This window comes from Pleuronectes platessa, chromosome 16, assembly GCF_947347685.1.
Source record: "Pleuronectes platessa chromosome 16, fPlePla1.1, whole genome shotgun sequence".
In the NCBI taxonomy this organism is placed as follows: Eukaryota; Metazoa; Chordata; class Actinopteri; order Pleuronectiformes; family Pleuronectidae; genus Pleuronectes; species Pleuronectes platessa.
The window spans coordinates 15755631-15769952 of record NC_070641.1 but is presented as its reverse complement, the minus strand read 5'-3'; the positions used below and the strand labels follow the sequence as shown (position 1 = coordinate 15769952).

Sequence of the window (14322 nt, the reverse complement as noted above, 5' to 3'; positions counted from 1 at the left end):
TTAATTTTGGTACAAACATTAAATTGTTGGAATTTAATTAAACTGATTAGATATTTAAATAAATTCTCAGATGAATTCCTTCAAATTTTGGCTATAGTTGTCACTTGGACTCAATGTAAGTGGTTGGATTTCATGTCAAATGTCTTGCTGACGTCATGAGTCTGGATTTTTCTTATTGTATGACTCAAACCACATTGGTTTGCAGAGGCATTCAACAGCAGGGTGGAAATCCTAATGATAAAAAATTGTTGTTTTATTATATTGACCTTTAGGTAGATATTTAGTCGATTTAACTTCAGAAAACCTTTCGTGATTGGACCAACAAACATTACCTACAGACAGGATGACACTCACCGAGCCACAGCAGTGAACGCCAGCTCCACGTTGAGACCCGACCTGGCGCTGGTCTCCATGAAGGGAACTCCAAACTCCTGCAGTGTCAGAGCGGTGACAGTTACAAGGGAACTTCACAGAAACATATGAAAACATAACTCATAATAACAGGTTGGCGTTTCTGCATTGAAAACAAATCACAAAAGAGATTCAATCAGAATTTCTCAGCTCAGTGCTCGAGCTCTGGAATTGTTTGTGTCGGATAAATTCTGCTCTGTAGTGATTCGTCTGGCTGATGATAACTGATGCTCTTTCTTCCCCTTTAGTTACTCACTGGCACTTAATTGCTCCCACTTCTGAAGACAATAACTGAGCTGTTTGCTGTTTGTTTTGTGGGCTGTGTAGCAACAGTCCAGCACATTAATAAAAATCGTTTTCTCCTGCTGTCAGTGTGCAGTGGTTTTATTTGTCGCTGAAATTGTCACTATTTGAAGAGTGTGTTGTTTCTTTGTCTCATCTTTTTAGTTTGCAGGCGATACACTTTCTTTAGAGCAGGAGAGTCTGGGATAAGGAGCCCGAGTGAAACGAAAAGCGATCAAGACAATTCAAACTGTTCTGTAATATTCACAATCTTCTAATCAGAAATCCAAAAGGTCCAATACAGGGAGTCTTGGATTTAACTGTAATTCAAATTCGTTTTTTTTTTTTTAATTCTCTATGCTGCTTGGTTACAGATTATCTTAGCTGTGGCCACTAGGGTGCGGAGGCTGTGGGTGCTTAACTTCTCAATTCCTCACCTTAGCAAGCCTTTCTCCGTCTTCCCTCTTCACCACCCTGTTGTGAGTGGCATCCGCCTGGAGAGACGTGGAGGAGGAAGATCAAATAGAACGACATCAGATGTAGACCCACAAACAAACAAACAAAAACGCGCACGCAAAATAACAAATAACTAACTAAAACCAAATTTACTGCAAAAATTTACACTGAAACATACATTGTGTGATAAGAACATTCAATTCACAATTATTTTTTACTAAAGTATGGGTCCATGTTCCTTCCACTGACATAGAGATGATTTAGCTTCACTTAAAAAGGAGCTTTCATGTCACACGTCCTTGTATTTCATCTACAGTGTATACCCACAGTCACAAATAATTCCCATAATGCCTTGCCTTGTTTCCGAGCAGCATGAGCACCACGTCCTGTTGGGCGTATTCATGGATCTCGGTCAGCCACGCCTGGTGACAGCACAGAGACAAAAGACATGTGGCTGTTAGGAAAGCAAAAAATAAATAAAATAAAGACATTGTGGAGAATGAAAGCTGTAAAAAAAGAACAACTCCAGTTAAAGGGACAAGAGGGGGGGGGGGGGGGGGGGGCACAGAGAGCGCTTCAGGAAAGGAAAAGGTTGTCTGAGACTTGACAAGGACGACACGCAGCATTAAATCTAATGACGGGAATAAACAGGAGGATTAAAGTGACAACGACTGCAGCGTTTAGATGAATATGTGGGAAGGTAGAAAAAAAGGGCAGACAGGAAAATAACGGAGGAAAGGACAGAGCGCTACAGTGACTAACAGCGAGAGAGATATAGAGTGGGAGCGTTAGTGTAGTGGACACAGGGACGGAGACTGGGTGAACTATGACAGCCCCTGACCCAGCGTCCACTGTTAATGAATGATCCATCAGTGCAGACGGACGCCTGCAGCATCTCCTGCTGCTGAAATAATAATCCTCATCTCGGCACAGGTTAATTGTACCAAACTACTCCACATTGGATTTCGGATTTCCTGGTCATTAATCCTGCTTTTTTTTCCAGAGTGGTCCTGCTCAAGAGGCGATGACCCCTCCGACAGCTTCCCGTTTTTTTCTCTAATTAATGCTGCTGATGACTCTGTGTTTGTGAAGGGATGTCAGTGGGGGGGAGGTCACCTCCAGCCAAAGTCTCCCGTTAATTAACAGGACATGAGATAGGCATAGTGTTGACACTGCTGCCCTGCACATAACAGAAATGATAAGTGTGTGAGAGTTACCTCCTCCACCGAAGGACGTTGTGAGTCTGATTGTGAGCGAGATGACACAAAGACTCCTGAACGGGTGATCAACAAACTTATCATTCAGGATTCCCCCCCCCCCCCCCGCCACTTTCTTTAACATTGCAAGATTTTCCCAGAGGATAATTCATAATAAGAAATTCTGGCATATTTGTTCAAGATTCAAGATTCAAGATTTTTATTGTCAAATGCACAACAATAACATTAAGCTGTCACTGGCAAGGAAATGCTTGAGTCACAGGCTCTCTTCTAGCAATGCTCAAGTAATTACAACCTTAAAAATTTAAATAGAATGAATATCAACATTTAAAATAGAAAATAATATATATATATATATATATATGCATATATATATATATATATACAGATGAAGAGAGAAATAAGATAAAACAACAATAGTGCAATTTGTGCAATAGTACAAATATGCCACGGTGCTAGTTTGGTGGAGTTATCGCAGTTCAGAGGAGTTTAAAAGTCTTATGGCCTGGGGGATGAAACTGTCTCTGGGTCTGGTGGTGCGGGCCCGGATGCTGCAGTACCGTTAGCCAGACGGCAGCAGGCAAAAATGTTTATTTCTCGGGTGAAAGGGGTCTTTAACAATTCGGCTGCTCTTCTTCCTGCACCGCTGGGTGTAATGGTCCTCCATGGAAGGTAGCGCCGTCCTGGTGATGTGCTGGGCGGACTTCACCACCCTCTGTAAAGCCTTACGGTTCAGGGCGGTGAAGCTGCCATACCTGGCGGTGATGCAGCCAGTCAGGATGCTCTCTATGGTGCACCTGTAGAAGCTGCAGAGAAGTCCATGTGGAGCTTCCGCAGCCTGCGGAGGAAGAAGAGTCTCTGTCTGGCCGTCTTCCTGATGGAGTCTGTGTGATGGGTCCAGGTCAGGTCATCACTGATGTGGACCCTGAGAAACTTGAAGCTGCTGACTCGCTCCACCGTGGTCCCGTTGATGGAGAGGGGGGGGGGTGTTCCACTCCTTGTCTCTTCCTGTAGTCCACGATCAGCTCCTTAGTTTTGCTGACACACTATGGAAGTGATATCTATGAGTGTATGAGACTTGATTGAATTTTAGGGGATCATTGGCGGTATGAGCTCTGCAGAGAGCCATTCTAGTCTTGGTAAATAATATATTGTCACATAAAATGTATGAGCACACTCATGGTTCTAATGTAATTTAATCTAACGACTTTGGTTTTCCCAAACTAAACTTCTCTGAACTTTTTAATAATACTGTATAAATTAACAGTCGAGCAGGACTGAATAATGAAAGCTTCGGTTTTATACTTTCACTCTTTACAGCTATTCCTTCTACCATGTTTTTCTCCCATTTAATGACAACATGTGGAAAACCCCTACAAGCCCCCTCATGCATCTCATGAATGTTAGAGGTTTGGTTGAAGACTTGGTTGAAGATAAAGAGCCCCCCCAAGTCCCCTTTTACCTGGAGTCCCACAAATCCCTTAAAACGCTCCTGCCTGTACATGCCTCTGTTGCCCTCTATCAAATGTATGTCGATTCTCTTCAAATCAATTCTGAATCACATTTGCGTTTTGATGTGATCCGGAGTCAATGAGGTCAGAAAGATCAGGAGATCCAAGCTCTGAACTTATTTATTCAGATAACTAGAACAGCAATCGGAGAGCATATATAACCCAGCCTGATTTATCACCATATATACACTACAATTTTTTATCCTTTCATAAAAATCTCAATCCCAAATCACACCTTTCCACCTAGTTTTCTACCAAGCTCAAGAAAGCTGGCTCAGAAACAGACAAACAGCAACATGAAAACTCAACCTCTCGAGTTTAGAGGAGCGTTTGGAGAAAGGAACTCAACCCTCTGCTATTCTGAGAAAACTGGTAAGGATTAGATCGAGTCGGGTCGTTTGAATTTGCATCTCCTTTGCTCTTCAACATTTGTGCTGACTGAGCGGGTGAAACTTTGCTGGAGAACATTTTGCATTTGGCTAATTGCTTCATACATAATTCAACTTTCAACAGTGTTTCCCATCATACACATGTTGCTTAGCGAGGCCGACTGCTGTTGTGGCTTCTCATTAAATCGTGTGCATCTTTCTCAAGAAAAGTTTTGTTAGTATGAGGTGACACCGACTGAAATATTAGCATATGTGCTCTTTATGATAGACAGGAGTTGTTCAACTACTTTTCCCCTCGCACAGGAAATCAAACGACAAATCCCCCCTGAGCTGAAATGTCGAGAATATTCAAAACACTGCTGCTGCTGCTTTTTACACTTTTCCTTTTTCTATAAGTGTCAGTGTATTTTACTGTGTCTGCCTTGACACTATAGGTAGCATCATACACTGTTTATAAAAAGGGATGTAGACTCTGGGTCCGGAAAGTGAAGCCAAAGCAGAAATGCCAGAAAGCTGTATTCTCTAGAATGACCAGTAGAGGGCGACTCAATAGTCTTCTGCCCTACAGCATGAGGTTCATTTAGTAAATCAGGATCTGACTGGGTGCAGGTTGCAGGTGTAGGTGGGCGTACAGTGACCTCAAGCTCCCAGTCAAGGCAGACCTGGTCGCCCAACCATCTCAAGTATATTATAGGTTAAACCAAGCAGATAAATAACGAATGTCCTCAGTGGCCATGGCTGTAGGAACTGGGCTTCATCCTTTAGCCTAATCAAAAAGCCAAATCGAATCAAGTCGCCCTGTTCCTATTTCCCAAAGAGCCACTTTACTTTCTGCTCTCTGATGAATTCAAATGTCAATTTAGAAGGTTTAATAAAACCTCCCAGTCGAGCTCCCTCTAAATATTAAACCATGGAAAATAACTGGTTGCTACTTGCTCTAAAATATCAAAACCCCAAAAAGCTTAAGCGCCAAACGTCCTGCTGACATTCACACTGCCTGCTCAGCTGTAGAAGTAGGAGATGACAATATGAAGGCACAGAGACGGATGTGATGGAGGCAGAGATGTGACAGAGACAGAGAGGGTGCCGAGAGGCAGCAAGATGGAGAGACAGACAGTGACACTGAAAGACACAGACTGAGGGATCTGTATCAGAGAGGAAGGAAGATAAAAGCCGGGCAGACAGCAGCTGGCGGCTGCATCCTGACATTGCAGAGACAAGATGTAACAGGCGGAGGTATGTGAGGCTACTTCTGATGTTGCCTCGTATCCCATCTCCCTTTGTTGTCTCTGAGAAGAAAAAACAGGGCACGACTCCAAACACAGCACGAGCCAGGTCAGCTGGAGCGGTTTGCTTGTTTGTGATTGGCCGGCAGGTGTCCTTTAAAACTGTCCTTGCTGATTACGTACAATTGAGGATTAAGCGCACTGCTTCATAAGTAAAGTTAGATATGTGAATGCATGTGTCAGGTGGAGCTCCTCTCAGACGGATTAATATCTGACACGGAGGTCACAGCAGTTCAAATTGAAGACAGAAGAACATGGAAATCACAACACAACAAATGCTGTTATTCCTAAATAACAATCCTCACCCTAAAGGGGAGAAGCAGGAAGAGGCAGGACATACTGCATTCATTCCACTGTGGAGAGCACGTGATTTTGTTTGCAGCACACAGACACCAGCATCCACTCTTACCACCACAAACCCTCTTCGACATCTTTGTTGGTCCATGAGTTTGGCTCAACCTTTTTCCTTTTTTTGTCTGTTGCATGTCATCTCGTGAGAGCAGCTCTCTTGTGAGGACACGTGAACCATCTCTCAGTTGCCTCAGATACATTAGTCTTTGTTCCCCAGTTCTGGGCATGAACAACAAATGATTTTGCTTCTTCCTCTTCACAGAATCGCTCCTCATCCTGTTGAAACTCACACTTTGCTGAATAGAGATAATGACTTTCCTCACGGAGCCCCGGGGCCTTTTCCACACGATCCAACTTTCCCTCTGTTGCACTTTCGTCTAAGCAGATTTGCTACGGGTGACGATGCTATTCTTGCCAAACTTTGATCAGAGTATTACAGCAGCTGACAGAGCGGAGACGTCTGCGCCTCCCGACAGCCGGCAGAGTCAGACTGAGCCGACCCGGAGTAGCGCGGGGGGGAAAGTAGGGCTTCTCCCCTGAGAGGAGGTTTAAGCTCCTCGAGGCAGCTGAGCTAAACGGAGTGACACCGTCGCTGTCTGACACGAGAAGACGAGGAGAACAGATGCAGAGGAATCCTCCCGCAGCTGTGTGTATTCACACATTCGAGCTGGTGGAAATCAATAAGCTATTTTTTATCATTTCAAAAACAAAAAAGGCTCTGTAATGCTTGCACCAGCATTTTTAGACTCCTGGGATCTTGTTTTTCCAGGTTTATATCAGCAGATTTTATAGGTGCACACATACACAGTCCTGTCCCATCAAAGAGAGATCAGTGAACGACCTCTTCACATCTTAAAAACAACACTAACAGCCTTGTAAGCTGATTTCCCTTTGACAGGGAAGAGGAAAAGGCTTTTATGTTTGTAGAAGAGCAGCTGACGGGTCTATCTGGCAGAAGACACGGGAGCGAGACCTGTGTGGATGACTGACGCGCTTTGTAAAGCTGCAGACAGAGTGAGCACGAGAGTGGGACGTGTAGAGAGGAACCATCACTTCTCTCAGCGCTCTCGTCCAGTTTGGTTCTGAGCACGAGGCCCGACCTTAACCTCTCTGTCAGGGACAAGTTTACTTAGTTGTTAGTGGTGTTAAATAAACCTGTGGGCTAAGGTGCCAGGGTCTGTTCTCAGAATTAAACCGGCACCTACAGCAACAAACTCTTTCCATTACTTGGCCTCAAGGTAAACTTTTTTTTTCCTATCCAATACAGGGATTACAGGTTTGGCCAAAGGAACATAAGTGCTAAAAGCTAAAAAGGTATTTTCTTTCCCTAATATTTTTGGCTTAATTTCTAAATAGTGGGAGGAATTGGAGACGCACCGTCCATCTTAATATACAGTCTATACATGAAACTGGGATAACCTACAGTCCACTATGACAGTGAAGTAAGCACAGGCAAACCACCAACTGTGCTGCATCACCTGCAAGTTGACAGGTCAGGGAGTAAATGAAATCAGATACACACACCCTGGCAGTGTGAGCCAGGATCTCCACCTGGTAAATAGATGGTTATTTTTTTATGAATAATGAAAGTGTGAATATACAAATTAATAATTCATGGTTTTCAATAAAGTGGGACGAGAAATATGAATGTGGAGGGAGGTGAAAACTCTCAAAGCTCCCGGGGGAATAACTGCTGCTGCTGTAGTACATTCTCATGATAAGGAAAATGAACGTGGCGTCTAGATGTGCATGCGGAGGTTGCACACCTCATTATCATGATATGCTCTGTGACATCCGTGTCAACAGTTTCCAGAGATGTGTTCTGCGTGTCGGGGGAGGGGGGGGCTCTGTGCCTTCCTGTCAATCAAGCTGATATCTTGTCAGTCCTCATGTCAGCCCTGGTAAACACAAGTCCCCTTTTTAAATGGGCTTTTACTTTGGTCTAAATGAGCTTCACTTAATATCAAGTACAGTCGTCGTGTCAAGAGAACGTGATTTCTTTGAAAAGCTCAAACAACAAATCAAAGTCCTGTTTAGAGTTTACTGACTTTGACAAACTGATGTCGAGTCAGAACATGATCCACGGCGGCTTCCACTGCTGTTACACATTCAATAATTTATAAGAAATTGGGGTGCAAAGTCTCTTGATCCCCTCTTGGTGTCTGGCTGCAGTATAGGTCAGAAACCCTGCCCCCTCCACGTTAGCAGATGGGACAAACCATAAAGTCAACAACCCTTTTTTTAAAGCTATAAAAGTAAGCTAAAAATATGGAGCAAGGACAAAGAATGAGGAAAATTAGGCAGTTTTTGCCTGGTTTGAAATTAATATATTTCTGTAGAGACGGTCTAATTTCTTATTTATGTCTCCCTTATGTACAACCAGAGATATGTCAGTTTCAAATGATGCAACCATGACTGCCCACTTACGTCGTAGTAAGATTTTCAGGAGTCATGCTCGGTTTCGTCTGTATCTGTAAGCTTTAACATTTTTCTGTGCATTTTACTTTATAGATTTATTTTCAGGTACTTTTCAACTTTATTGCAAATATCAGCAAATATCAGTTTTATTAAGTTCTCAATAATCTTATCAGGCCAGGCAGGTAATATATTAGCCCTGCCTCCTCCAATGAGAGCAAAGAGCTTCTGTAGCTGCAGCATCACTGGTGAAGAAACACCTTAAATCAGAAGACGTCAGTGCCGAGACTCAGCCATAGGGACTAAGCTATACTGAGTCATTACTTTTAATATTTGATGTATATTTAAAAGCTTGTCCATACTTCTGAAAAAAAAAGTTAATGAGGTACTTTTCTTTTACTTGAGTACACGTTTTCTCTCCTGCACATCCTCCACCGCTGCTCTTTGGAAAACGGATCCAACGACAGCAAAAAGCAGGTGATTTATGGGGCTATCCTCATTAATCTTGCTTGTGCTTGACTGCATGTTTGTGCACTGATAAGAACCCCATCCCCCTTTGCCACTTTGCAGCTGACATGAAAGTTAATGGAGACGTGAACAGAGAGTAGCCGCCTGAACACACAGGTGAATTGCTTTCCCTCCGACACTTTGCCTCTGCACAGCTCCGCTCCACTGCTGCACATAGAAGTCCAGGACAAGCCGTAAACTCGGTGCAGGAATCCAGCTGACATGCTAATAATGTTCCATGAGGGAGAGAAAATCAAAGGCGGTGTCTGAGTGACAGGTTTAATGGATGAGGTCTGCTGCACGCCCTGCCCTCAATAACTTGAACAGAACGTGTTGGTGCAGAATGATCCGTGAAATGTTTTTTTCAGACATCACTTGTGAAACGAGTCACTTCTAAAATGCCAGGGCCCCCGCTGATTATAACGAATGGTATTTGAATTTATATACTTGCATTATTTACCGACAGTTTCTCTCATCACCATCTGGCCCGGTGGTGCCATGACATTTAAGTAACAGCTGCGTGGTCGGTGGTTATTTGAAGCCGATCCGTGCCCCGGGGACCGACAGAGAGATGAATGAAGGCGCACTGATACAGCTTTATTCTTCTCTTTCTGCTATGTGCATCTAACCGCAGCACTATGACACGTCTCTGTGGGATGTCCCAGAGACCCTTGGCCTAGGGAAGCAAGTGCAGCTCAAGTAATGAGTGGGAAAAAAATTGAAAAAAGAAAAAGATGTGAGAGAAAGGTTTGACTTGTTCAAGTTAAAATAAAACAATAAGTAGGATATAAGTGTTTTTACCGACCACGGCCACATGCTCACTCTGACCACTGGTGCACTACACGGTCCATGTGCCAGGACTGGTGGGCGACCACAGAACATAATCCAATCCAAGTTATTGATCTGAAAAGAGTTGTTGTCTTATGAGGCTGCTTCACATGGATCACTGCCAGAGATCAATTCTAATGATATGAGGGATTTTATTTTGGCATGCGGTCAAAAGGGCAGCTTCAGCTACAACTATCATTGCCGCTAAAATGGTTACAAAAGATTTTTTATCCGATTTTTTTCCTGATCTGCCACGGCTATTTTATTTTACATGAACAATGTTGACATTATTGTAATTTTAAAGAGAGCAAACTGACTGAAAGTCGTGACCTGACTCTAGTTCTCTTTCAGTTCTACTGAGTAATTTAGTGTCATTAAGCTTATTATCTCCGCCAAGGACATGAGGCTTTCATCCGTGTCTGTTTGTGTATTTGTCAACAGGATTACACACAAAGCAATGAGCCGATGTAGGATGGGACATAGGCCAGTTAAGACTCTTGGTGTGAATTCAATGAGAGGATCTGATAAAATCATCTTTTTTATCAATTTCCTTAACATTGCATTTATGGACAGTAGCCCAGGAAATGCAAATAATGCAACTACTTGGTGAACATTGTGTGTATATATCTGCTAATTGTTCCTTACAGTTATATATTTTGTGTAATTGTGTTCTTGAATTATCCAAAATGTTTCCAACAATGTTCAAAAGGCAGAGAAATTCCCAGTTTTTTTCAATTTTCATTTTGGTCGCCTTTTATTTACTTTATCTGCTTTCCCCAGGGCTGTGTCCGTCTAACAGCCGGTTAGCGAGGTGATGACATGAGCATATAGGGGGTTTGCAGCTAAAAAAAGAAAATCACTTTTCAAGGTCCAGGAACAAAATCTGCCCCCGTTGTTGAACTCTGTGTTTCCAGGACCTGCAGGTTGATTCACAGAGAGGCAGCACTGAATCTCTGATTGGACAATGTTTCCGATAACCATCAACAGAAAACGATTCCTGCCTCTTAATGACAGCGCCACAGGAGTCCAGGCTGCTTTTGAACAGTAACCCAGACAAATGATTTGCAGCAGAGGCCTAAATGGACTCTTCTAGTCCCCCTGAAACACTACTTCTGACAAGAAGACATTCATCACATCGCTAAATGGCTTCTGTGTTTCTGCTGCAGTGAATTACACAAACAAAAGATTGATGATGATCATAAGAGCCCACAATAACTCTCCGAGTCTCTGACCCAGGAAGGAGCCTGAAATAATAATGGTGATATGCAGGATTCAAGAAATGACACTTTTATCGTCACACCACTTAAAACACAATCATCCTATCAAGGCGAAAGCAGCCGGTGTCTCAGATGTATCATGTCAGAGACTCTCCCGTCTTAATTTAAAGCCTCTCTCCCCGGGTGATGGACAGCTGTGATGGCGTTAATGCTTTGCTTGCCTGAAATGCCTCTGAGCCGGGGAGACGAGGGCACACTGCAGAGAGGTCTGAGGGCGGAAGAGGAGGAGGAGAAGGATTTCTCCCCTGATCCTCTCTCATTCCTCTTCATCTTCTTCAGAGGGGCATTCATCAGCATTAGCGTTCATTAACATGAATCAGGGCTTGTTAGGCAGCCGTGGGCCAGCAGGTATCTGTCGCTCGTGCCACAGGCTCATCTCCTCGCTGAGTAAATGTTAGTGTGGTGGTGAGGGAGGTGGATGTGATAAAGGAAGGAGGATAAAGATAAAACGGTAGAAACTAAAAACTGTTTAATAAAATATATAATCAACTTAAACAGTCTCAGTGGTAAAATGGCATCAATTCTGAAACAAGAGATCTCAGAACAGAATACAGAACAGAAAGAAGGGTCAATATAAGTCTTTTAGTGACCAGATATTAATAGTTTGAGATAATTTGACTGGATGTTAAAGAAAGTGATCCTGGAATTGCGTCTTTAACCGGATCTGCGCAGAAATTTAAGTTGTGTTCTTTTTTGGCCCATTGCCCTTTCATCAAGTTTAAAGAAAATATGTTCAGTAGTTTCTTCATAATCCTACAGAAAAGACAAACTCCTCTGCCAAGGGTCACCAGTCATTTCACAGACTCATTAGTCCCCTAAAAATGCTCGAATACTTTCATTGAGATCCATGAGTAATTACTTTAGAAATTCACAAAAATTTGAAAAAGGTTAAAGAAAACAATAATAAATTCTGACTTAATTGAACCAGCTCCAAAAGTTAAAGTATTCGTTCTTGGCCTATACGCCTCCACCTACACACCCTTTCAACAAGTTTCAAGAAAATCTGTTCAGTAGTTTTTGTGTAATCCTGCTAAAGGTCAAACAAACAGCCATGAAAACACAAGAGGTAACTGATCTTTTCAATAAGTGCCACGGAAAGCGATGCCAGTGCGACTGTGAGCCAGCATTCACGACAGTGGGGCGCTGAATCTAAAGCAGCTCAAATGAAACTCTGCCCTTTTATTCATATCCAATATTCCCACTTGTGCTTTCCCTCCCGTGACATGTTTAAATATCCGCTGAGAAAAAAGAGCTGTGGTCAGAAGAGTGTTTTTGGTGAGTGCAACAGTTTGGACATTTTTTAAAGGATCTAATGTTGAGTGAGGGGTACAAAACCAAGTCATGTAACTACAGGGAGTCAAAGGTGTAGCCCTCGGGCCAGACAGCTGACAGCACTCCTGAGAGACAGACCCAACCCAACAGTAAAACTCAGCTTTGAGTCATAGCAAGCTGCATACACAGATGACCTAAGGACATTTTCCACACTCATATTGAGGGTGTTTATAATGTCTGGTATTCCTACTGCAACACGTATATACTGTCAACAGCGAAAGCTCAACCACTGAGACAATGCAAGGACTGTGAACCAGTTGAGATTGAGGCTGTTTTTCAAATTAAAAGACTTCTTTAGAAAACAGAAGCTGAAGCATTGGACCACGTAGAGATAAGACAAGCTGAAAGGTCTGTAGCCGCAACGTCTCATTAGGAAACTTCCGTTTAAGATGACTGACCGTGCATTACTCATCCTCCCTTTCTGCTTGCAAAACCCGTCCACGTCCGTCTCCTCTGGTGCTTGTCCTTCCCTCCCTCCCTCCCTCCCTCTCTCTCTCTCTCTCCTTGAGCTGCTGTTCAAACCTGGAGCTTTAGAGTCACTTTTCCCCTCTTTAATGATCTCTCAGGGTAGATCGTCATATTTCTCTGGCAGAGGCTGCTTATGACTAACCTCTCCTTCCCCTAACAGCCCCTTTGCTGCACGGAAAGAGACATTTTATCTGATGACCATCATCATCTAGAGAAGTTGAGAGTTGCCACCCCGTCTGCTGCAGGGTACATTCACTACACAGTGGGAAACAGAAGGTAGGATGACCCAGTGACACCAGCTGGCACAACCTTTAGTCCCTCAGACAGCTGTGGCATGATGAAGGATGGCACCGGAGGAGATAGACGCCATTTTATAATCTTATCTAATTTATACAGGTGGCAAAACAATAATTCCCCACAACCTCAAGGGAGATGGTGATATTTGTTCAGTTTAGTAGAAATTCATCTTCCTTCTTGATTAAGATGTGAATTGTTAATTTCTCTATGTTTTTTCAATTCCTACCCGTGTTGATTTCCCCCCTTGAGCTTCAAGATGTTGCCCGTTTCTGTTTATAGCTTGTTTAAGAATTTCAACTAAAGTTAATTTATATGCAGAAAGGTAGGTAAAGGTACTCAAGTGTTATCTTAGTGGCAAACTTATTATATGCAGAAAGAAGAAGATTATTTGACCAACTTCAAACAATTACTTCAATTGGTAAGAAGCAAATTATTCAAATTTGTTTAACTTAAAGTCAATTAATTTTATATAATTATTTTCTAAGTAGATTTGTAATCTATGACAAAACAACAAAATAACAGTTTTGCATTTGATTTTTCTTTTCTTTTATTCAGCTAAGTCAATTCAGGGAATATGTCTGACAGCCAGGATAAAATTGTGCTTTGATTTTTAAACTGCTGTGCAGGACTAAAATCCTTTTTTTCAATAAAAAATAAAACTATAGTGTTTCAACACACAGTGTCTGTTCCACCATCTCTCATGCTGATCTTCAGTTTATGAAGCCATGTATCCAGCCCATCTGCCTGAGTAGGTAAAACAATCATCTGGTCTAAAGTAAATGGTTTCCTTTGCATGAGCGCTCAGGCAATTCTTCCCAGTCTCATCCTTCATCTTCTAATCAGTTTTACCTGTTCCCCGTGTCATAAAGCATAAAGCACAAACATTTCACAGCCTGTGCTAACAAGCAGGACATGGCGCCGCAGTGGCTCAGTGGTACGGGCGGTTCAAACCCCGCCAGAGTTCACTGGCGGCCTCTCCGTGTTGACTTTGCAGGTTCACTCCATGATGGTTTCTCTTCACACTGCATAAACATGCCTATTAAAGGTTCAGTGAGAGGAATTTAGTGACATCTAGTGGTGAAGTTGCATGTTGCAACTGAACACCACTCACCTCACCCCTTTTCCTTCCAAACATGAATGAGAACCTGTGGTAGCCTTCAGTTGTCATACATCTCAAAAAGTGTTTACTTTGTCCAGTCTGGGCCACTGTTAATAAACATGGCGGCCTCCGTAAAGACCTTGCAGAGCAGAGAAAAGGGGGGGAATGAAGAAAGGCAGTGGGGGTCTGCCATGAT

General features: G+C 42.8%; 1 protein-coding gene across 1 annotated transcript in view; it reads right to left on the bottom strand.

The window, feature by feature from the left end:
* LOC128458225 (ras-related protein Rab-26) overlaps positions 1–14322 on the bottom strand; it is a 43808-nt gene that overhangs the window by 3274 nt on the left and 26212 nt on the right. The window contains exons 6-8 of the mRNA XM_053442992.1: positions 1506–1571; positions 1131–1187; positions 355–431 (exon numbers count right to left, since the gene is read on the bottom strand). Coding sequence (XP_053298967.1) covers positions 355–431; positions 1131–1187; positions 1506–1571 — 200 coding nt within the window. The remainder of the gene's footprint in view (positions 1–354; positions 432–1130; positions 1188–1505; positions 1572–14322) is intronic.